The following is a 21,902-nucleotide window of genomic DNA, read 5'->3' as shown; positions in this document are numbered from 1 at the left end:
TTGTAATGATGTTAAAATGAGCCCAACTTTTATTTTCAAAGGCAAAAAAGTACAACAGCTAACATACTGGACACTGTTCTGCTGAACAACAAACAATTATATTGCCATCACTGTTATATTCTTACAGTGAAACAAAGTCTCAGATTTAATTATTCTGAAAATAAGTTTAGGCCTACCACAAAATAAAATATATTTATTGTTCTGTCACAAATGCAGTCAGTGATTTAAACAACACATTTGTTTTTCATTCCAACACAGGAGCTGGAATGTTGTAATGTTTTAAGGATGCCTTGTTTCCAGTCCAGGCATTACTGCCTGAATGACTATCATGGATCGAGGTGATCCAAATGTAAGTGCAGAGAAAGTCTTTAACTTCCCTTAAGTACAGTGGCAGTGGATGGGGGTTGGAGATGCAATGAGCTTGAACCTGCAGGCGACTATCTTCACTGACCACCCCATCTGTGACGGAGGACTCATCTCTCCTGGTGTCCTGCAAGCAAACAATCATATTTTTTGGAACATGAACTTAATTGCTTTCTTAAAAAAAAAATTTCTGCAGTTGGCATAGAACAGACTCCAATTTAGACAATCTCAGGCTCCCTCCCCACCGGAGAGGTGACATTCAATGTCCCAATTGTCAGTCTGGATAGCCCTGACCGCCACCCAACATACAGTAGTGTCATGAAAGCATCATTTTAAAAAGGGCTATGCAAACATGGCCAATAACTTTCATTCTAATGATCTGCAAAATGATTTGGGCACAAAACAAATTTTGCTGTTAGGAAACCTGCAGACTTCACTATACAGGGAGTGCAGAATTATTAGGCAAATGAGTATTTTGTCCACATCATCCTCTTCATGCATGTTGTCTTACTCCAAGCTGCATAGGCTCGAAAGCCTACTACCAATTAAGCATATTAGGTGATGTGCATCTCTGTAATGAGAAGGGGTGTGGTCTAATGACATCAACACCCTATATCAGGTGTGCATAATTATTAGGCAACGTCCTTTCCTTTGGCAAAATGGGTCAAAAGAAGGACTTGACAGGCTCAGAAAAGTCAAAAATAGTGAGATATCTTGCAGAGGGATGCAGCAGTCTCAAAATTGCAAAGCTTCTGAAGCGTGCTCATCAAACAATCAAGCGTTTCATTCAAAATAGTCAACAGGGTTGCAAGAAGCGTGTGGAAAAACCAAGGCGCAAAATAACTGCCCATGAACTGAGAAAAGTCAAGCGTGCAGCTGCCAAGATGCCACTTGCCACCAGTTTGGCCATATTTCAGAGCTGCAACATCACTGGAGTGCCCAAAAGCACAAGGTGTGCAATACTCAGAGACATGGCCAAGGTAAGAAAGGCTGAAAGACGACCACCACTGAACAAGACACACAAGCTGAAACGTCAAGACTGGGCCAAGAAATATCTCAAGACTGATTTTTCTAAGGTTTTATGGACTGATGAAATGAGAGTGAGTCTTGATGGGCCAGATGGATGGGCCCGTGGCTGGATTGGTAAAGGGCAGAGAGCTCCAGTCCGACTCAGACGCCAGCAAGGTGGAGTACTGGTTTGGGCTGGTATCATCAAAGATGAGCTTGTGGGGCCTTTTCGGGTTGAGGATGGAGTCAAGCTCAACTCCCAGTCCTACTGCCAGTTTCTGGAAGACACCTTCTTCAAGCAGTGGTACAGGAAGAAGTCTGCATCCTTCAAGAAAAACATGATTTTCATGCAGGACAATGCTCCATCACACGCGTCCAAGTACTCCACAGCGTGGCTGGCAAGAAAGGGTATAAAAGAAGAAAAACTAATGACATGGCCTCCTTGTTCACCTGATCAATTTAGAACCTGTGGTCCATCATCAAATGTGAGATTTACAAGGAGGGAAAACAGTACACCTCTCTGAACAGTGTCTGGGAGGCTGTGGTTGCTGCTGCACGCAATGTTGATGGTGAACAGATCAAAACACTGACAGAATCCATGGATGGCAGGCTTTTGAGTGTCCTTGCAAAGAAAGGTGGCTATATTGGTCGCTGATTTGTTTTTGTTTTGTTTTTGAATGTCAGAAATGTATATTTGTGAGTGTGGAGATGTTATATTGGTTTCACTGGTAAAAATAAATAATTGAAATGTGGTATATATTATATATATTATATTATTATCATATCTCAAGTCTACGGTGGCTGGGAAGTGCAAATCGCAACAAATTAAAAAACTGCAACAAATTACAAAAAGCCCACAACAAAATACAAAAAGCCCACAACAAAATACAAAAAGCCCACAACAAATTACAAAAACCCCACAACAAAATACAAAAACCCCACAACAAATTACAAAAAGCCCACAACAAATTACAAAAAGCCCACAACAAAATACAAAAAGCCCACAACAAAATACAAAACCCCCACAACAAATTACAAAAAGCCCACAACAAAATACAAAAAGCCCACAACAAAATACAAAAAGCCCACAACAAATTAAAATAAACCCGCAACAAATTAAAAATCCTTGACGGAAAGGGATTGTCTGAAATACCGGAAGTGACACAACGATTAGGCTTACTCCATATTTGTAGCTCAGAAAAGTGATTCGGGATGTAAACAAACGTCGAGAAACGCACTCCTCACAGCGCTTCCTCATTACCCTGACCGTGCTCGCTGCATTAAAAATAGATGGAAAATGTTTTGTCCGTTTTGTGGCGTTAGCTTCTGCCTCTTCACCCCTTTTTGTGCTTCCTGTGGACGGTCTCTGGAGCTTTTGCGGGACACAGACCAGGCCGAAGGATCAGACTCCCCAGGGACATCAAAACATACAAAAAATTCTGAACAAAGTAATTTTGATATATTACTCACTTTTTTTCTCTTCAGTCTATACTATTTCAGTTAAATAGCACGTTTATTTACCATTTTGGCTTTTGTTTATTTTTATGTTTCCTTATACTGTATTCTCGTCTACGTTTAGTAATGGAGAGTGCTTATAACCCCGTTTTGATGTTAAACGTTTTTCATTCAACCAGAACAAACATGTCCGTCATACAAGCAGTTCATGGAGTACAAAAAATCAAAATCCAAAGAGCGTCAAGCCTTCAACTGTGGAGCAAAATTAAAACTCAAGCAACAGAGTAAACCTGTCAAGGTAAGCCATCACAGGTAAATTTATAAACGAGGATTTGGCAATTATTCTTAAAGTGATCTTGCTTTTATTATTTGTTTCTAGATCAATATAGGAATAATGGCGAAACAACAAACGGACTTAAAACCGCTAAGAGGGAAAACACTGCCCTTATTTATTAGCCCCGAAATTACAGCCCCTGACCTCCTGAAGCAGGCTGTAGAAAAAATGATAACATTCAACAAGGACTTGGTGGAGGGACCATATGTCCTTTTGTATCCCGACTGCACAGAGGTGATAAATGTGCCTGGGACAGAAAGGCCATTCCGACTGGCAGACTACAAAGATGAAATAGGAAAGAACTACAACAGGATTTCTCTTTTCATTTGCCCAGAGAGCCACTTCAAACAAGGTTTGTTAATTTTATATTTTGATGTATTTACATATACAACAACTAATAATGTGTTTATTTTCTCAGCTCTGATTGCAGAGGATGGTACCTCAGACTCAGACCCTGAGATTGTGATTACATCAAGAAGCACAGCTGAGTTCAACCAGGCAGACACATTGGTGTGTACCTTTTTCCCCCTCCACCATGCCAGAGGCCTGTGAGTGGCCCAGGCTGAGTGCTCTATTTTTTTCTCTATAATGATCATAATTCTGTAACATCCATGGGTGGATTATTTTCATTGTGTGATTGTATGTTCTTTAAAAAAATTATTATTATTATTTTGATGAACTAAATGCAATACGAAGTTGTTGAAAGCTTTGAAAAGTGCATATTTTTCATCTTAGGTTTTCAAACCACAAGACCAGAGTACCCCTAATGGTAAACATGCAGAGAAGGAGTAAGTTATTTCAGAGCTTGTTCTGCTATATATTAGAGTTGGGCAATACAATATGTCACAATATTTCTTTGTTTTATTTCAGGGAATATTGATATACATCACAATATAAACAGCTAGATTTGTACATATTAAATGTGCCGTTGCTCATAAGTAAGATGTGAAATCCTCAGAAGCTTGTTTTGATTTAAATATTTATTTCCTGTCATACGTTCAGACAGACAGATGTATTACCATATTACATTCCTTTCAGATAACTAAAAAAAGGTACATGTTAAAAACTAGATAAAAAGTCAGGGATAAAGATTTCCAGTTTCAAAAGACAACAAACACCATATCACTCAATTGCTTGGTCAATTACATTTAAAAACCAAAAAGAATGATTCTAAAAATAAATCTTAGTTTACAGTAAGTTTTACAGGAGAACAGACATAAAATTGACAGTTTTTGTCAATATCATATGAATAAGCTAAGAAATTGTCACGGCTGGCGGGGTGAGCCGTGTGGTGTGGGGGAAAAGGAGGACCCAAAATGCGGCAGTGACTGATGATTCGAGTGTTTATTTACAAGTGGTGGAGTGGCAAAAACAGGCAGTGAGGCATGACAAAACAACTGCAGAAACCTAAACTGGGAGAACTAAATGACAAACCTGAGACCATGCAAAAGGGGTGCGGGGCAGAGAGACAGGAACGGAACACCATAGAACGCAGACGAGCCGACAACGAACACAGACCGACACCCACTATATACACACACACATACACAAGGTAATCGGGTAATCGCACACAGGAGGGAAGAACAGCTGATCTGAATACACATGATGACTGGAGGACACAAGCTGAACACAATAACAGACACAGACCGTCAGAATAGAACAGGAAATCCAGAACACGAGCCTTCAAAGTAAAGCAGGAAACACAAAGACTGATTTACAACACAACACGGGGACATGAACAGAGCACCAAGGACAGACACAGGTAGGGCTGAATATACACCAAACTTCAGGTTCAACCCTAAACTAATACAAAATCAGAATAAACACAAAACGCTGGGTCAACGACCCAGGACCATGACAGAAATAAAAGCAAATTCTCCTAATCTCTCCTTGTATATTTATTTTAATGGTTTGTTTAGATGTAAATGGTGCCCAAACATCTCCACGGGTGGTGTTGCTACTTCACTGTGCTGCAGGTAACAAGTCACCCTAACTGGACATGACGCTGTTCCCATAGCAATTGGTTGCTGCGCAACTTGATAAGGATTGACTATTCTTATGTCAATGAAAAAAAAGAGGGATTAGAGGAATAAGCAGCATGTAAAATGGATGGATAGCTCTATTGCAATAGTCTCATATTTCCATTGAGAAAAAAGTATAGTGCAATACATATTGTTATTTTATTGCCCCGCCCTAATACAAATATTTATTGGTTTCATAGCATTTTTATAATGTTGGTATCATAAAAAATATAAAACTGTATGAGCTTCTTATCTGGACATTTTAATTCCAATTCTGTTTCAGACATGCTCCAGGACCTTCATCTACCATACAGCCATGTCAGGTATTTGGGCAATTTATGTCAGCATGAGGTTTTTTGCTATTGTTGAAATAATACAATGCTATGTATGTTTATGTACAGTATGCAATCTTTGTTGTTCTTGTTTTTCAGATTGTAATATCTGATACAGAGGATCTTGATCACCAAAACGAAACAAATCCAGTCATGAGTCCCTATAGGTAAATAAAATTGTGTCTTATACGTAATTTTAAACCTGTAACTACAGTACACGTTTGGGTTTGTGAAATGGGTAAAGATAGTTATAGGGTCAACACAAGTTTTTCTAATGTTGGAATTATAATTTCTCAACAGTAAATATGCAGACCTGTGTGCCCCCTGCATTGAGGACGAGGATGAAGAGCTGGTTGAAGTTGCTTCACCGATGGATTCCAAAACACTGTAAAATATCAAATAATACTTCAAATAACAACGCTAAATTGTATAGTCTTGCATTCTGTCTTTCATTTTTGTGATTACAGGGAAGACGTTAACATTACTCTACCTGACATCATTGCAAACTTATCCAGTGCTATTCATCATGGAAGTGTCAGCAGATTCAACATCTCAAGAGCAAATGTCTGGGATGGAGCAGTCAGGGGTTTCAGGCGGTTGTCATACTCTGAAACCAATGACATGTTGGTTAAATTTACTGATGATGCTGGCATTCTAGAAGAAGGACTTGATGCAGGTGGCCCAAAACGAGAGTTTTTGAGTCTGCTAATGAAACACATGAAAGATCGTCCCATTTTTGATGGACCAGAAGGACATCGATTCCTCGTCTACAATGCAAAGGGTATGCAATGATCAGATCTTTGATAAACTTAATTTAAAAACATTTTTGGGACTTGTAAATCAATTTGTTTTTAATTATTATCAGAAGCAACTCATTTTTTTTTTGGATTATTTCAACACAGCATTAGTATGTCTATCTGGTCGATTGATCTGACATCGATCGGCTCTGATCGATTGATAGAGAGAGGTGTGTGTGTGTGAGAGAGTTTATCATTTACTGTATTCATTCACAGCTGTAAGAGAGGATGACTACTACCTAGCAGGAAAGATGATAGCCGTGTCAGTTGTGCATGGTGGTCCAGGGCCCCATTTCCTGTCAGAAGAACTGGTACATTATCTTGCAGGCCAGACTTCAGTAAAAGCAACAGTTGCCTCAGTCACAGATGACGACATAGGGAAAGCTTTACTAGAGGTGAGGACAGCGCAGGATTTGAATGCAGGATAGAACTATAGTTTCTTCATCTGTATGAAATTAAAATCTTCTTTCTTTGTGTAGGGAAAAAAACAGGAATGAAAATCAGACACGTAAGCTTACATTGTGTATGTCCATTTTTATGGGTTTTTCAGATCGACAGTGCTGGTTCAGTGGATGTCCTGCGTGACTGTGTCATAAAACACAGTACTATGCTACAGGTGGCTGGTTGTCTAAGGCATGTTTCCACAGTTGAGGAAAAGAAAGACATTGTGTCTGACTATCTCCGGTGGTATATAATTGCTCGAAACTCATCTGTAATTGACAGGTAAGACTATTATAGAAGAGACTATGCACAACACCGTCATAACAATAATTCTATAATTTCCAACTGAAATGTTTTACATTCTCCAAGGTTTCCAAAGTTCAAAGTGTGTCCATAGTTTATGCATGTATTATGAACTGGTAAATGACACAAAGTTCTCCTCATTCTTTAGATTTAAAGAGGGTCTTTCAGCACTTAATTTCCTGAGTGCGCTCCAGCAACACCCTACTTTGCTTTCCCCGGTCCTGTGTCACATGGAAAAGAAACTCACAGCTCTTGAACTTGAGAGACTTTTCAAACCTGACTTCAGCCCATCTGGAAGTAACAGGAGACATCTGGAAAGTCAAACTGTGGGCTACTGGTCAGACTATCTGCTGGACTGTGAAGGTTTATACCAGTATTTCTTTTAGTACTCATTACAAGACAATGTGTTGAATTCACATATACATATATAATTTTTTAATTTTTTTTTAATTCTTTGCAGAATCACAAACTGCTGTGTCGGTGGGCGATGTTCTGATGTTTGCAACTGGGCTAACATCACTGCCACCTTCTGGATTAGATCCACTACCAAGCCTACAGTTCCTGGATGACTCTTTATTCCCGATGGCAAATACATGCTTAAACTTATTGAAACTACCCATGACAACCTCATATTCTGTGTTTAAATCCAACATGGATTTTGGAATTCAAAACTCCCCAGGATTTGGATGTTTCTAGGATGTCTGGCCTTGTATTTCAAACCTGCTGTTGATTTGTTTCTCTAGTTTTTAAGTCAAGATTTTTTTAAAATATGTTATGAATAGGAGAAGGTGGGACATACTAGTGGTACAGCACAAATCCATTTTGGTTTACCAGGTGTAATTTTATTAGATAACCCAGTCACTTACAGCTGCTTCTTCTTGGCATTACATTGTAAATTCTGTAGGTTTTTTTGATACAGGACTTATCCAGAAATCAGTTATGTATTTGAGCGTGTTTTTTTTTATTCTAAAATGTAGGTACATATGTTCAAAGGAGATTGAAAATACAATGGCTTGACTTGATTTGTTCAAAGGTTTAACAGTGCCGCTAAAAGTAAAGGCATTTAAAAGTGCACCGTGTTCTACTCTTAAAAGTTGTAATAAACCCACAATACAGTGCAAGATTTGATTTTATTATTTATCGAAATGTTCAGGACTGTATCTCAACTTCCATCAGCTAAACAAGCATCACAATTTGCAAGACATTGCAGTAAGAATGTGCTTTTACAAACACTAACTTAAACTTTTGGCATCTTCAGCCAACTCATGTAGCCTAGTCCAAAAATACAGCATATGCTATAGGTTTTGGTAAAAAACCAAAAAAAAAAAGGTTGGTTTTTTTGGGGTTTTTTTTAGAAATTTGCAATTTCTAATAACTTCATGTAGAGTTCAGTGGCAGACTCCCAGCAGACTGGCTTTTGAAAATGATTTTGCTCCATTACAAAATCTAGATACTCCTGTATGTTTGAGTCCCCACATACAACTACTGACAACCTAGACTCAGGAAAAGTGTCCAGTTCAGATTGTTGAATCAGGAATCCACAGTCCCTGGAGCTGTATCTGTGGTCAATGGAAGACAATTGCATTAATATAGGTTTACACAAAGTAATTATTTGATCATTATTATCCATTACCTGTGGGGTAGGTAGTACAGTTCATTTGGCACGCCTCCTGGACATGAAGCTGTTCTTGAAGGACGAATCCGATGAGTGTTCCACAACTTCACACATTCATCAAGATCCTTCTGAACAATGTCAGTGAAGCAAAATCTCAAAAGGCACTGATGCTCATGACTTCCATTGAAGTATCCAGCGTCTCGAAGATCCGCAAACAGCTCCAACCAAAACTGAGCCCTACAGAAATTGTTAAAAAAAAATTGTTTAGAAATAGTTTAGTTAGTTTACATGGCATCGTTTCACAACATGTCATCGCATGGCACTTTACAGTTCATTTTAACTGAATCATATATAGACTCCAGTCAGTTTAAATGTTTTCTATTGAAAGGGATTGCATACAGGCAAAAATCGAAAACATTTCAGTAATGTGCAAAAGTTCATTTATTTTAGTAATTCAAATTAAATGTGAAATTACCAATATTGACTCATTACATACAAAGTGAGGCATTTCAAGTATTTGTTATAATGTTAATAATTAAGACGTAGAACTTATGAAAAACATGTTCTATTTGTTTGGGTCCTTTTTGCATAAATTACTGCCTCCATGCAGCGTGGTATGGATGCTATCAGTCTGTGGATGTGTTGAGGTGTTATGGAAGACCAGGATGCTTCAGTAGCAGCCTTGCGGTCTTAGCCACTACACTATGTGACACCCCTTTCATCCACACTTACATTGGACAAAACTTTCTATTAATGTGCTTTGATAGTCTCTGGGAACAGCCAACGTCTTTTAAGGTGTTCTTTATGGAGGGTGTCAATTATGTGTTTTTTTCCCCACAGCTGTCAGGACAGCAGTCATGTCCATCCTGTGAGTCGTCCTAAATTAGAAAGACCATTTAGAGGCTCAGGAACCCTTTGCAGATGATTTGAATTAATTAGCTCATAGTAGAGTGGCACTTTAAGTCTAAAATATTTAACCTTTTCACAATATTCTGGTTTTGAAGTTGGGTTTTCTTAAGTTCAAAATCATAATCATCATAATTACTAAATGGGCTAAAAATGTCTAGTTTGGCAAATAATGAGTATTTAATATCGGTTTTACTTTTTAAGTTGAATTACTGAAATAATAATAATAATAATAATAATAATAATAATGGATTGCATTTATATAGCACTTTTCGAGGCCCTCAAAGCACTTTACAATTCCAGTATTCATTCACTCTCACATTCACACACTGGTGGAGGCAGCTACAGTTGTAGCCACAGCTGCCCTGGGGCAGACTGACTATAAATCAACTTTTGCACAACATTCAAATTTGTTACACCTTTAAATATCAGGCAAACTTAAATGTTATATTTACCTTCCTTTTCGATATATGGACCACCAGGACTCAATTCGCTGGTTATTCGTTGATGAACCAAACATGTGACTGGACTCTCCGCTGAAGTGGTCATCATGATGGTGACGTAGTGCGCACTGAACTGCAGCCATAATGCCGTTTTCTGTCCCACAGTCAGTTCTCAGTCTCATCGGTACAACACCAAGGCTCCCAACACATGACAAGTAATAGTAAGCTATGACCACTGGATTATTATTGGTTGGTCCACATTCTAGCCACAAAACCTTGCGTGAAAATCCATCAATGCACCCTGAAATGGCCAAACCGAATGGTTTGAGCTTGTCATAACCATCAGCATGCCACATGTAGTTGGGTCCCAGCGAATGATAGGTTCTCCTAATGAATCTTCTGCGTGTTCTCATCTGGCATCCATGAGGATTAAGCTCCCGGAGTATTTTCATCACATCATCCCTCTTCACTTTAAGATGATGCTTTTGTTTAAGTACCTGCCACATTGTTCGATACCCAAACAATCGCCCAGGTCCTTGAAGCTCCGCTCTGATTGCGTTAATGATTGTTGTTCTGGAGTGAAAATGTTTTCTTCGGTAAAGTCCAGCATTATTGAGTTTACTTTTAAGACTCCTTAAACTCATCTTTACACCATGCAAAGTTAACATCATGTCCATGATAACACTATATGAGTGACCTTCGTTGAAATATTTAATGCAGCACTGTAGCTTGTCTGATCCTTCGGCCTGGTCTGTGTCCCGCAAAAGCTCCAGAGACCGTCCACAGGAAGCACAAAAAGGGGTGAAGAGGCAGAAGCTAACGCCACAAAACGGACAAAACATTTTCCATCTATTTTTAATGCAGCGAGCACGGTCAGGGTAATGAGGAAGCGCTGTGAGGAGTGCGTTTCTCGACGTTTGTTTACATCCCGAATCACTTTTCTGAGCTACAAATATGGAGTAAGCCTAATCGTTGTGTCACTTCCGGTATTTCAGACAATCCCTTTCCGTCAAGGATTTTTAATTTGTTGCGGGTTTATTTTAATTTGTTGTGGGCTTTTTGTATTTTGTTGTGGGCTTTTTGTATTTTGTTGTGGGCTTTTTGTAATTTGTTGTGGGCTTTTTGTATTTTGTTGTGGGCTTTTTGTAATTTGTTGTGGGCTTTTTGTATTTTGTTGTGGGCTTTTTGTAATTTGTTGTGGGCTTTTTGTATTTTGTTGTGGGCTTTTTGTAATTTGTTGTGGGCTTTTTGTATTTTGTTGTGGGGTTTTTGTAATTTGTTGTGGGGTTTTTGTAATTTGTTGTGGGGTTTTTGTATTTTGTTGTGGGGTTTTTGTATTTTGTTGTGGGGTTTTTGTAATTTGTTGTGGGGTTTTTGTATTTTGTTGTGGGCTTTTTGTATTTTGTTGTGGGGTTTTTGTAATTTGTTGTGGGGTTTTTGTATTTTGTTGTGGGGTTTTTGTAATTTGTTGTGGGCTTTTTGTAATTTGTTGTGGGGTTTTTGTAATTTGTTGCGGTTTTTTAATTTGTTGCGATTTGCACTTCCCAGCCACCGTACAAGTCTAATGACAGAAGACAGGAAAATATCAGTAAAGAAACAACTTCCCCAAAAGCACAAATAAAACAATAAGTAAAACAGGCTGATCTAAAGTATGATTAAAGTTCAACTTGATTAATACAAATGTCACTGAAAATTGTTAATATATTGGAAAACCAAAATACTCACCACTGAGTTGAAGTCTTTCTGTCCAACAGCAGGAGTGCTGGTCCTGAGCCTCAAAGACAGTAAGAAGCAAGCAGAGGGAGAAAAAAAACGATTTTTTTAGAAGCTGATTTGATCCTTAAAGGCTGTGCAATCATTATAACTTACAACACAGAAGGTCAATGTAGACCCCATACAACCAAATTAGACTAACACATATAGTATTAAAAACACCATCTACTACTGTGTCTGAATGTGTGGTATTGGCACTGTTAGTTTAGGCCCTAAGAGATATGTGTTTAAAAAAAGACCATCTAATTTAAATATAATCATTACATGCTTGTTAAAAGTTAACTTCCAATATATAAAGTTTCTAATAAGCAAAATGACCAGATCTAACATATGGCAGAGTTTATATGTAACATAATGTTTCTTATGATTCAACTGTGGAATTTAACTTAATTCTTTAGAAGGACAAGCTATATTACTTTATTCTCAAGTATAAAGCCAACCTAGACTTTAACCATTTAACAGGCCACTAATCTGGATTATATCTTTCACAACAAAACTTGTTTTTAACACATTTTTAACAAAACAAATACTATTGTTATTATCATTATTCAAAATGTAATTAAACAGAAAAGTGGTTAAATATAAAAGTTAAACGTGTTTATAAGCTAATCCGTAACTACCGTCCTTTGCTAGGTCCAGAGACCTAGCTAGCTAAGATGAGCACTTGGCTGTCGGAGAAACTTGATTTGTAAAGTTTGTTTAGCTAACCTATACAGGTGAATGAATTTACCCTGACTAAAGAAATCAAGAGAAACGCCCCGGGCTGCTCAGTCACTAATTATCATTACTGTACTTTTATTACAAGTGTTATACTGTAAAAGCAACAGGCTGCACTCTGCTTCAGCTCCTGTGCAGAGCTGATTATTAAATGTGCAAACAGCATGTTTTCAGTCTCTTCCCACATCATTAAAGACATTAACACCATTTTTTAAACGCTTGTACTTTAGTAACTCCTCATCAATTAGTAACTATGGATTAAAGTACTGTAGTGTACTGTAATACTGAAAAAAATGTAAGAGAGGAACTTCAAATCCCAAGTGTGTGGCACAGAGAAGCTTTATTTCAATTTTGAGGGATAAAATTTACATTTGAGTTTGTGATGATTCTGTTCTCTTTGTGATTACAGGAGCTGCCCTCAGATTCAGACCTCATCTAGTGACAGCAGACAGATCATCCAACATGTTCACATGTTAACTGCAAAATGAACTGATGAAAACAGTACAAGGGTTAAAGTACCACATGTGCTGTCAGTGAAAGCTGCAGCTGTTTTATTGATAAAAAGTGACCCATGTAACTGTGTCACTATATATCAGCATTAACAGGACCTCAGTTTGGTGTTTCAGAGAGCTTTCATAAAAACAAATGGTGGATTCTACAAATCTATAAGGGACAAGATTTTTAGTGCCAGACGTTTCTATTTGTAGTTTGCCTGCAGTCAAAGTTCATTCAAGTATAGTTCTGTGTAGAGAAACGGATGGACCCTCCGGTCATGAAATTTTATCTGGTTAAATTGGAAATGCCCCAAATTGCTGCTGGCAAGATGTGAAGTCAGCAGGCTAGTCAGTGAGTTTCCACTTTTAATTTAACTCCAGATTTAAATTAAATGCAATTAGCAATACAAAGCTGGTTTATAAAGATAAATGAATAAAAAAGGGATACAATGAAAGATCATGTAATATCCTATGACTAAGGAACCACGAAGACCATGTTTAACTCACAGTTACTTCTTTATTAAGAGGGCCGGGGCATGCGCCCCACAGACTGAAAACTCTCCACCAACTGTTGCCCCCTGGTGGACGAATCCCTGCCACAACGTAACATTTCTCCCCCCTTAAACTGAAACTAATCTGTAGTTTTAATCACTACAGAAAATACCCATAAACAAAACTTCACCTTTATAAAAATGCAACAACCCCGTCCCCAGCCTTTACTGAAATTTCACTCTGTAATAATGAACCTTTAGTCCAACCTTAGGTTAACCTATAACAGTTCACCGTAATCTCCTTCTTATTATTGTCAATCACGGCACAAAGTCTCTCAGGTGCTCAGGAGGTCTCTTGGTTCTTTGTGATCGCCGTAACCCAGTGGCTGGTGATTCCTGTGAATCACTACTCTCCATGTGTGGCTTCACCACTGGTGTAACTTGCACCTCCATGTGTCTCTCATCATCGTCTCCTGTCTCAGCGCTGATGTTTGGGGCTGCCTTTGGGGGCTCACCCGGGTGGCCTTCAGGCATTCCTGCTGCCAGGCACGGCTCCAGGCGGGCAAACAGCTGATCTATGTAACGCCTCACCACTGTCCCATTGCCCAGCATCACCAAGTAGGAAACAGGCCCTGTCATCTCCTGTATAAGTCCTGGTAACCATTTGGGTCCTCTGCCATAGTTTCTGGTATAGACTGTGTCTCCAATAACAAACATGCGCTCCTTGGCATGTCTCTCATGATACAGTCTTTGGCTATCTTGTTTTGCTGTCACTTTCTGTTTCAAGTCAGGGTGTATGAGATCAAGAGTACACCTCAACTTCCAGTCCATCATCAACTCAGCGGGAGACTTCCCTGTTGTGGACTGTGGTGTGATTCGATAACTAAATAGAGCCCTGTTTAACTTGGTTGTGTGTCTCCAGTACTCTTTTTCATGAGTTCTTTGAACGTTTGCACTGCTCTTTCTGCTAACCCATTGGATGCTGGGTGATATGGAGCGGAGGTGACGTGAGTGATTCCATTCTTTGCCATGAACTCTTTAGTTTGTGCACTTACAAAACACTGGGCATTGTCTGAGACCACCATCTCAGGAAGGCCGTGTGTGCTGAAACAGTTTCTCAGGCAATCTATGGTTGCAGCTGCTGTAGCGGATGGAACTGGATACACATCTAATCATTTGGAGTGGGCGTCGACTATTACTAAGAACATTTTACCCAAAAACGGGCCAGCATAATCGATATGTATCCTTCTCCAGGGCTTTTCTGGCCACTCCCAGGGGTGTAGCGGTGCCTCTTGTGGCCTGTGTCTATGTTCTTGACATGTACTGCAGGACCTCACCTTGTCTTCAATGTCATTCTCCATATGCGGCCACCACATGTAGCTTCTGGCCAGGCCCTTCATGCGGCTCATTCCTGGGTGTGACTGATGTAGCTGTTCCAAAAGGGGGCATCGACCTCGATCACCACCTTTGCCCCCCACAGCACACATCCATCCTGCACACTCAGCTCCTGTTGTCTCTGTCTGTAGGGCTGAAAATTAGGATGCTGCATAGTGGGCCATCCTCTCAAAGCATACTCACGCACTCTGGAGAGTATGGGATCTTTGGTTGTCCATCTTTGCAGCTGTTCAGATGTCATCACGCCCTCCTGGTCCTGATCTACCATCAACACCTGTTCCTGAGCTGCCACCTCTTTAGGGAGGTTCTCTGGAAGAGGGAGATGACTCAGACCATCAGCATTACTGTTATTTTTGCCTTCTCTGTATTTAATGACATACTCATAGGCTCTTAATAACACCGCCCATCGCATGATCCTCTGTGACGCCATTTGAGGGACGGCCTTCAACTCATGGAACAAACTTATCAATGGCTTATGATCCGTGATAATCATGAACTTCCTGCCGTACAGGTACTTATGAAAATACTGTACACCAAATATTACAGCTAATCCTTCTTTATCCAGCTGTGAGTAGTTCTTTTCTGCTGCATTCAGGGTACGTGATGCAAACCCAATGGGTTTTTCCTGACCATCTGGCATGCGGTGAGCTAGTACTGCTCCCACTCCATATGGGGAAGCAAGAAAGAATTAAATCTTTTTGCTCATAAAAGTGTACCAATAGACTGCTTGACTGCAACAGTTCCTTTGATTTGCAGAAAATCTTCTCCTGTGCTGGTCCCCCACACCATGGTTCCCCTTTCTCAGAAGCTTGTGCAGTGGGGCCAACAGTGTGGACAAGTTTGGCAAGAACTTATTATAGAAGTTCAACAACCCCAAATAAGCTTTGAGCTCTGTCACTGACTTTGGGGGCGGCGCCTCCTGCACTGCTTTCACTTTTGCTGGCACTGGATGTAAACCGGTCTTATCCACCCAATGTCCTAAAAATGTCACTTCCTTCTCCATGAATTGACATTCGCTCCTTTTTAAGCGCAGGCCCACCTCCTCCAAGCGCTGCAGCACCAAGTACAACCTGTTGATATACGTGACTCATATCTAACTTGGTGTATTTTTCTCCTCCCACCAGCCCCGCTATCATGTCCTCCATTCTTGGAATGGGGTATTGTTCCTGCTCCACTTTCTTTTTCATAGCAAACGGAACTGATCGGGGCTTATAGAAGCATGGTTTGGCATCACCGGTTACATGCATCTTTGCTGCAAACCCCTTCAGCGTTCCCAAATCGTCCTTAAACACTGTTTCATGTCTGGCCAGTATCCGCTGTAAGGCATCATCTCTGCCTTCTATCTTATGTACAGGTTGCCAGTCTAATTGGAGGGCCTTAATCCATCCCCAACCCATCAAACTAGTTCCAGCCCCTTCAACCACCAGCACATCCAGTTTTCTTTTACTGTTTCTGAATTCCACCTGCACTTGGACTGCTCCCCACACGGGTACCTTGTGGCCTCCATATGTTCTCAGTTTGATTCCACACTTGCTTACTTTGGGTGCATTACTGCCTTCAAAAGGTTTTTTAAATGACTCCTTCGACATGATAGTGTAGCCACAGCCTGTGTCTACTTCAAATGTCACATTCTGTCCATTTACTTTTAGCTTCTGTCTGATGGGTTCCTCCCTTGGAATGCTAATCTCCTCATGCACATTATACATAGTCACACTACTTGCCTTTATGTGGTGCATTTCAGCTCCTTCCTCCTCACTCTCCACATTCTCCTCTTCTAAGAAATGGGCTCGTTGTTGCCACGCCCTCCTTTTTGTTCCATTTTCATTCGGCAGACCCTTTTTATGTGTCCCACCTTTCCACAGTTGTGGCATTTTTCTGAAACAAACCTGCAGTCCTTGGCCACATGATTTAGTCCTCCACATCTGTGGCACTTCCTGACAACCTGTTGTGACGTCGAGCTGCTGTCCTCCATCTTGTTCACCGCTCCCAATTCTTTAGTGAATCGCGACTGTTCCGTCATGCTCTTCAAGTCCACAATGTCTCTGTTAGCAGCCTCCATTGCTTGAGCAAACTTCCGCGCCTTTACAAATGTTAGTGAATCCTCTGCTAACAATCTGCGCTGTATCCTGTCGTCGCTTATTCCACATACTAAACTATCCCACAGCATCACCGTCAGGGAATCTCCAAAGTTACAGTCCTGTGCGAGCTTCCTCAGCTCCACTACATAATCGCCCACACTTTCCTCCGGCCTTCTATTCCGTGTGTTAAACTTCCACCGCTGCACAATTTCACTCGGCTTAGGGTGAAAATGATTGTTCAACAATCCCACCAACTCAGCATAAGAACAATCCCCTGGCTTGACCGGACTGAGTAGGTTCCTAATCAGGGCATAGGTCTGTGCGCCCACACAGCTCAACAGTACCACTCGCTTCTTCTTCCCCTCCTTAATATCATTGCCACAAAAGAAGTAATCCAAAATCTCACAATATTCCTCCCAGGATTGCAGCTCGCTGTCGAACGGTGCCACCGAGCCCACTGTGGTAACCATTATTCCACACCGAGGGTTACGCTCCGCTTCCAACAGATGGTAGCGCTGTACCACTTGCCAACCTCACTTCATAAGTCACTTATCACGGCGTAACTTCACAGCAACACCTGGCTTTTACCCTCGTCGCCATATGTAATATCCTATGACTAAGGAACCACGGAGACCATGTTTAACTCACAGTATTAAGAGGGCCGGGGCATGCGCCCCACAGACTGAAAACTCTCCAACAACTGTTGCCCCCTGGTGGACGAATCCCTGCCACAACATAACAGATCAGTTTTAGAAATATCAGTAAGTGGTTCTTTAGAGCCAGAGAGACACTGCAGGAAGTCTGAGATCTTCCACTTTAGAGGAAATGTGGAGTCCCAGCAATTTTCAGGGTTCAGGGAGAAAGGCTAAGAAGATGCTTTGCTCTTTAAAAGCATTTGTTGATGAAAGGTTGCATTAATCATCTTACTCATGTGTAAAATTTCACTTTTTGTTGAGCCCAGAGCACACAGAACCTTTTACGTCTCCTCCCAGTCGCACTCGGCATGTGTCCAACCCCCCCGCTGTGTCAAGAAATGATGGATAAAAAACAACTGCCTGTTACTGTGACGCTTCCACATCTCCACAGTAATGCTCCATTTAAATTATCCAAATCTTTTTCCTCTGTTCAGCCATAAACCCTCAACACAATTTTCATATAACGTTTTATCTGAAGTAACTCACGTTTTTACATTTCATGTTTTTACATCTGAATAGAAAAACTTTTCACTGTTAGTTAAAAACACTAGAAATTTTATATTTAGCCATTAGAAGTGCCCCATTTTTATGATCGTTGATAGAAACCACCAAACATCAATCACACATAAGATGGACTGAGAAGAAATACTTGTTTTAGAAATATGTGTCTGAGTTTGGTTAAACTTTTCATTTGCATGAGCTTTGGACTTTTTTTAAATAAAATGTGCAGCAATGTTCAAATAAATTTGTTATTTTTCATATTTTCTTTCTGCAGAAGTTGTATTTAGAAGAACAGAGAATTTGTCATTTGGGCCTCTCTTAATTATGGTCAAGGCTCTATTTTGGGTCGTGCCTTGTTTGCACTGTATATGTTGCCACTGGGATCTATTCATTTAAGAGAGCGAGCCAAGGTAAAGCCATACCTTCCTGGTGATGTCTTTGAACGTGTTATTCATGTGTTCATTACTTGCAGACTGGACTACTGCAATTCTCGGTACTTTAGTTTGGACCAGGCCTCTCTTTATCATCTCCATCTGGTCCAAAATGCAGGTGCTCGTCTGCTGCCTGGCACTAAACTGAAGCAGAATGTTGGCCTCTCTACAGTGCTCGAACATTTTAAATCGTTACTAAAAGACATGTTTTTATGGTCTGGCTTTTAACACAGATTGAACTAAACATTTTGGTTTTAACAGCCTTAGTTGTTGTTGTTGTTCTAGTTGTTTTTATTGACTTTATTTGTTTGTTTTGCAATATTTTGCTGAATCACTGTTGTGCATTTTATTTATTTTAGTGGCATTTTACATTGTTAAGCACTGTTGGTAATGTGCTATATGTCACGGTCTGGCTGGCAGACCGTGGGGATGTGGGGAAGGAGGACCCAGGCGCAGAGCTCAAAGTTCAAGCAGTGCGTTTATTTACAGAGGGTGATATCAAACAACAATAAATCCCCGTGTTTTTCCCCAGACTCCCGTGTCGTGTCCTCCAAGTGCTCTCTGCTCCCGTGTCTGCACTCCCGGTGCTCGCTGCTCCTTAAGCCTTCCACGCTCCTCGTGGAGTCCCAAGCAATGATCCCGCGTCGGTGGGAGCTCCAAGACTCTCTTAAGTAGCTCCCCCGACGAGGCCTGATCAGCAGCAGGTGTGTGGCTTCGGGTGTGGCCAGTCCCCTTGCAGGGCCACACCCTCCAGGCCTGACGCCGCCTATAAACAAGTGCTCAGCCACCCACACACACATATACACAAGCACAGGGAAGGGGGAGCAACACCAAAATACACAACAATAATAATAATAATAATAATATAATACATGACTGCTCAGGGATCCTGGGTCGCCCAGTCCCAGGACCCTGACAGTACCCCCCCCTCTAAGGGTCGGCTCCCGACGACCCCAAAACCAAAACAAAAAACAGCACAACCAACCCAGGGCGGGCGGCTGGGGGAACCAGGACGGAGGGCCAGAACCAAAACAAGCAAAAACAACAAAACAACGAACCGACCCAGTCCACAGTCTCAGAGTCAGACCGCGCATCCCGCAGCGGTGCAAAAAGAAAACGAAAAGATGCCACAAACAGTCACAGGCGGCCCATCAACACAACAAGAGAGTTCAGGGGGCCTACCTCGAGCCCAACGGCGGCGACGTAGCAGCTCCGGCGGACGGCCCCGGGTCCGGCGGCAGCAGCAAAACAGTTCAGGGGGCCTGCCACGGGTCCGGTGGCGGCGGCGCTGCTCCTCCGGCGGCCAGCCACGGGTCCGGTGGCGGCAGAACGGTTCTGGTGGCCTGCCACGGGTCCGGTGGCGGCAGAACGGTTCTGGTGGCCTGCCACGGGTCCGATGGCAACGTCGCTGCTCCGGTGAGCAACAGCGAGGCGTGGCAACAGGTCCATGACGCGCCGATCGCTGACGTGGACGCACCAGATGTGGACGGCGAGGAGGCCGCGCTAGACGTGGAGGTCCCTCCGGTCCACTGACCTCCTCGGCCGGCAGCGAGAGCTCCTCCTCGGCCGGCAGCGAGAGCTCCTCCTCTGGCTCGCTGAGCTCCTCAGCTGGCAGAGCGGGCTCCTCCGGCTCGCCGAGCTCCTGCTCGGGCATGCTGAGCTCCACAGCTGGCGATGCGGGCTCCTCCGGCTCACTGAGCTCCTGCTTGGGCATGCCGAGCTCCTCCGGCTCGCTGAGCTCCTGCTCGGGCATGCTGAGCTCCTCCGGCTCGCTGAGCTCCTGCTCGGGCATGCTGAGCTCCTCCGGCTCGCTGAGCGCCTGCTCGGGCATGCTGAGCTCCTCCGGCTCGCTGAGCGCCTCAGCTGACGGTGCGGGCTCCTCCGGCTCACTGAGCTCCTGCTCGGGCATGCTGAGCTCCTCCGGCTCGCTGAGCGCCTCAGCTGACGGTGCGGGCTCCTCCGGCTCGCTGAGCTCCTGCTCGGGCATGCCGAGCTCCTCCTGCTCGCTGAGCTCCTCAGCTGGCGGTGCGGGCTCCTCCGGCTCGCTGAGCTCCTGCTCGGGCATGCTGAGCTCCTGCTGCAGCTGGACGAAGTCTGAGGTTTCCCGAGCTTGCACTACCCCCCGGGCATTACGCAGGGTGCAAAGGCAGGCGGAAACTCCCTTGAGCTGGCCGAGGTTGGGGTTTCCCTCCAGGATTGCCTCGATGGCATTTAACCCCACCACTCTTGCCCTTGCGTTGGTGGTGTGAGTTACCCAGTCCATCAGGCGTTGGACGCGTGTGAGGTCGCTCTCTCCGGACAAGGCCGCTGGAGTGGGTAGTGGAATGGAGGCTGCTGCTGGTGGAGAAGATGGCTGAGCGGGTGATGTGGACGGTGAACAGGATGAAACGGTAAGCGGTGAGGTAGATGTCGCGGGGGATGATTCAGCAGGTGACGGCTGGATTACTAGCTGGGCGATAGGCTGTGGTACAGCGACCAGCTGGGCCGCGGGCTGCGCTTTGGCTACCGGCTGGGCAGCTGGCTGTGCCGCAGCTACAGGTGGCTGCTGAGCAGGTAACTGAGCCGAAAGCGGACGGGCAGCTGACCGTATAAACATAGCCCCAGAGTAAACAGTTGAGGTGAGTGACGATGAATTGTCCATATGACTCACCACAGCCGGCTGTTGAGATGTCTGTGGATTTAGCTGCGGTGAGGAACGCTGGCGGCGCGAACGTCGTTTCCGTGTCGGCGTCGGGGCCGGCGTCTCAGGCAGTGAATCCACCAGCTGTCCGAGCTGGTGGGCAGCCTGAGGAGGAGAGTGGAGGTGGAGGGTGGAAAGTAGGAAGTCCAGGACCACCGCATTAAGGGAGTCCACCAGCCAGGGGAATTTAAAAAGCATCTCCTGCAGCCGCCTCTCCACGGCGCGACGCAAACCTTCCGCAGGCTTCTCCCACCATAAGTCACACATGCGGTACACTTTGTCCATAATTTCCCTCCTGAGCCTCTCCTCGGAGACCGCTGGGTCCATAAGTGGCGGGATCATTCTGTCACGGTCTGGCTGGCAGACCGTGGGGATGTGGGGAAGGAGGACCCAGGCGCGGAGCTCAAAGTTCAAGCAGTGCGTTTATTTACAGAGGGTGATATCAAACAACAATAAATCCCCGTGTTTTTCCCCAGACTCCCGTGTCGTGTCCTCCAAGTGCTCTCTGCTCCCGTGTCTGCACTCCCGGTGCTCGCTGCTCCTTAAGCCTTCCACGCTCCTCGTGGAGTCCCAAGCAATGATCCCGCGTCGGTGGGAGCTCCAAGACTCTCTTAAGTAGCTCCCCCGAC

General features: G+C 42.9%; 2 protein-coding genes across 2 annotated transcripts; one reads left to right on the top strand and one right to left on the bottom strand.

Moving 5' to 3' along the window:
- The first annotated feature begins 3,022 nt into the window (after positions 1-3,022).
- LOC146581756 (G2/M phase-specific E3 ubiquitin-protein ligase-like) lies at positions 3,023-7,750 on the top strand. Its single transcript, XM_085247341.1, has 10 exons — positions 3,023-3,124; positions 3,206-3,512; positions 3,591-3,670; positions 3,896-3,929; positions 4,231-4,237; positions 5,981-6,294; positions 6,527-6,705; positions 6,861-7,033; positions 7,203-7,417; positions 7,515-7,750. The coding sequence occupies exons 1-10, from the start codon at positions 3,035-3,037 to the stop codon at positions 7,748-7,750; spliced, it is 1,635 nt and encodes a 544-aa protein (XP_085103467.1). The 5' UTR covers positions 3,023-3,034.
- Positions 7,751-19,555: 11,805 nt separating this feature from the next.
- On the bottom strand, positions 19,556-21,618 carry LOC146581755 (uncharacterized). The gene is made up of 2 exons (XM_085247330.1): positions 21,127-21,618; positions 19,556-21,030 (listed from the first exon to the last, which is right to left on the bottom strand). Exons 1-2 carry the CDS (start codon positions 21,613-21,615, stop codon positions 19,675-19,677), a joined length of 1,845 nt encoding a protein of 614 aa, XP_085103456.1. The 5' UTR covers positions 21,616-21,618; the 3' UTR covers positions 19,556-19,674.
- Positions 21,619-21,902: the final 284 nt, after the last annotated feature.

Source organism: Mchenga conophoros, linkage group LG2, assembly GCF_057382185.1.
Source record: "Mchenga conophoros isolate Kocher_MC1m ecotype Shallow Benthic linkage group LG2, M_conophoros_male_GT1.1, whole genome shotgun sequence".
Lineage (NCBI taxonomy): Eukaryota > Metazoa > Chordata > Actinopteri > Cichliformes > Cichlidae > Mchenga > Mchenga conophoros.
Note: the sequence above shows the minus strand (reverse complement) of the source record. Positions and strands in the feature narration are given on the sequence as shown.

Bases quoted from the DNA above. Each gene is read 5' to 3' on its own strand.
- LOC146581756 (XM_085247341.1), top strand. From the start codon at position 3,035: ATGGAGTACAAAAAATCAAAATCCAAAGAGCGTCAAGCCTTCAACTGT. The intron at 3,513-3,590 runs GTTTGTTAATTT...CTCTGATTGCAG, and splicing joins AGAGAGCCACTTCAAACAAG to AGGATGGTACCTCAGACTCA. The intron at 7,034-7,202 runs GTAAGACTATTA...CTCATTCTTTAG, and splicing joins AACTCATCTGTAATTGACAG to ATTTAAAGAGGGTCTTTCAG.
- LOC146581755 (XM_085247330.1), bottom strand. From the start codon at position 21,615: ATGATCCCGCCACTTATGGACCCAGCGGTCTCCGAGGAGAGGCTCAGG. The intron at 21,031-21,126 runs GCTGCGGCACAG...CTAGTAATCCAG, and splicing joins CTGCTCAGCAGCCACCTGTA to CCGTCACCTGCTGAATCATC.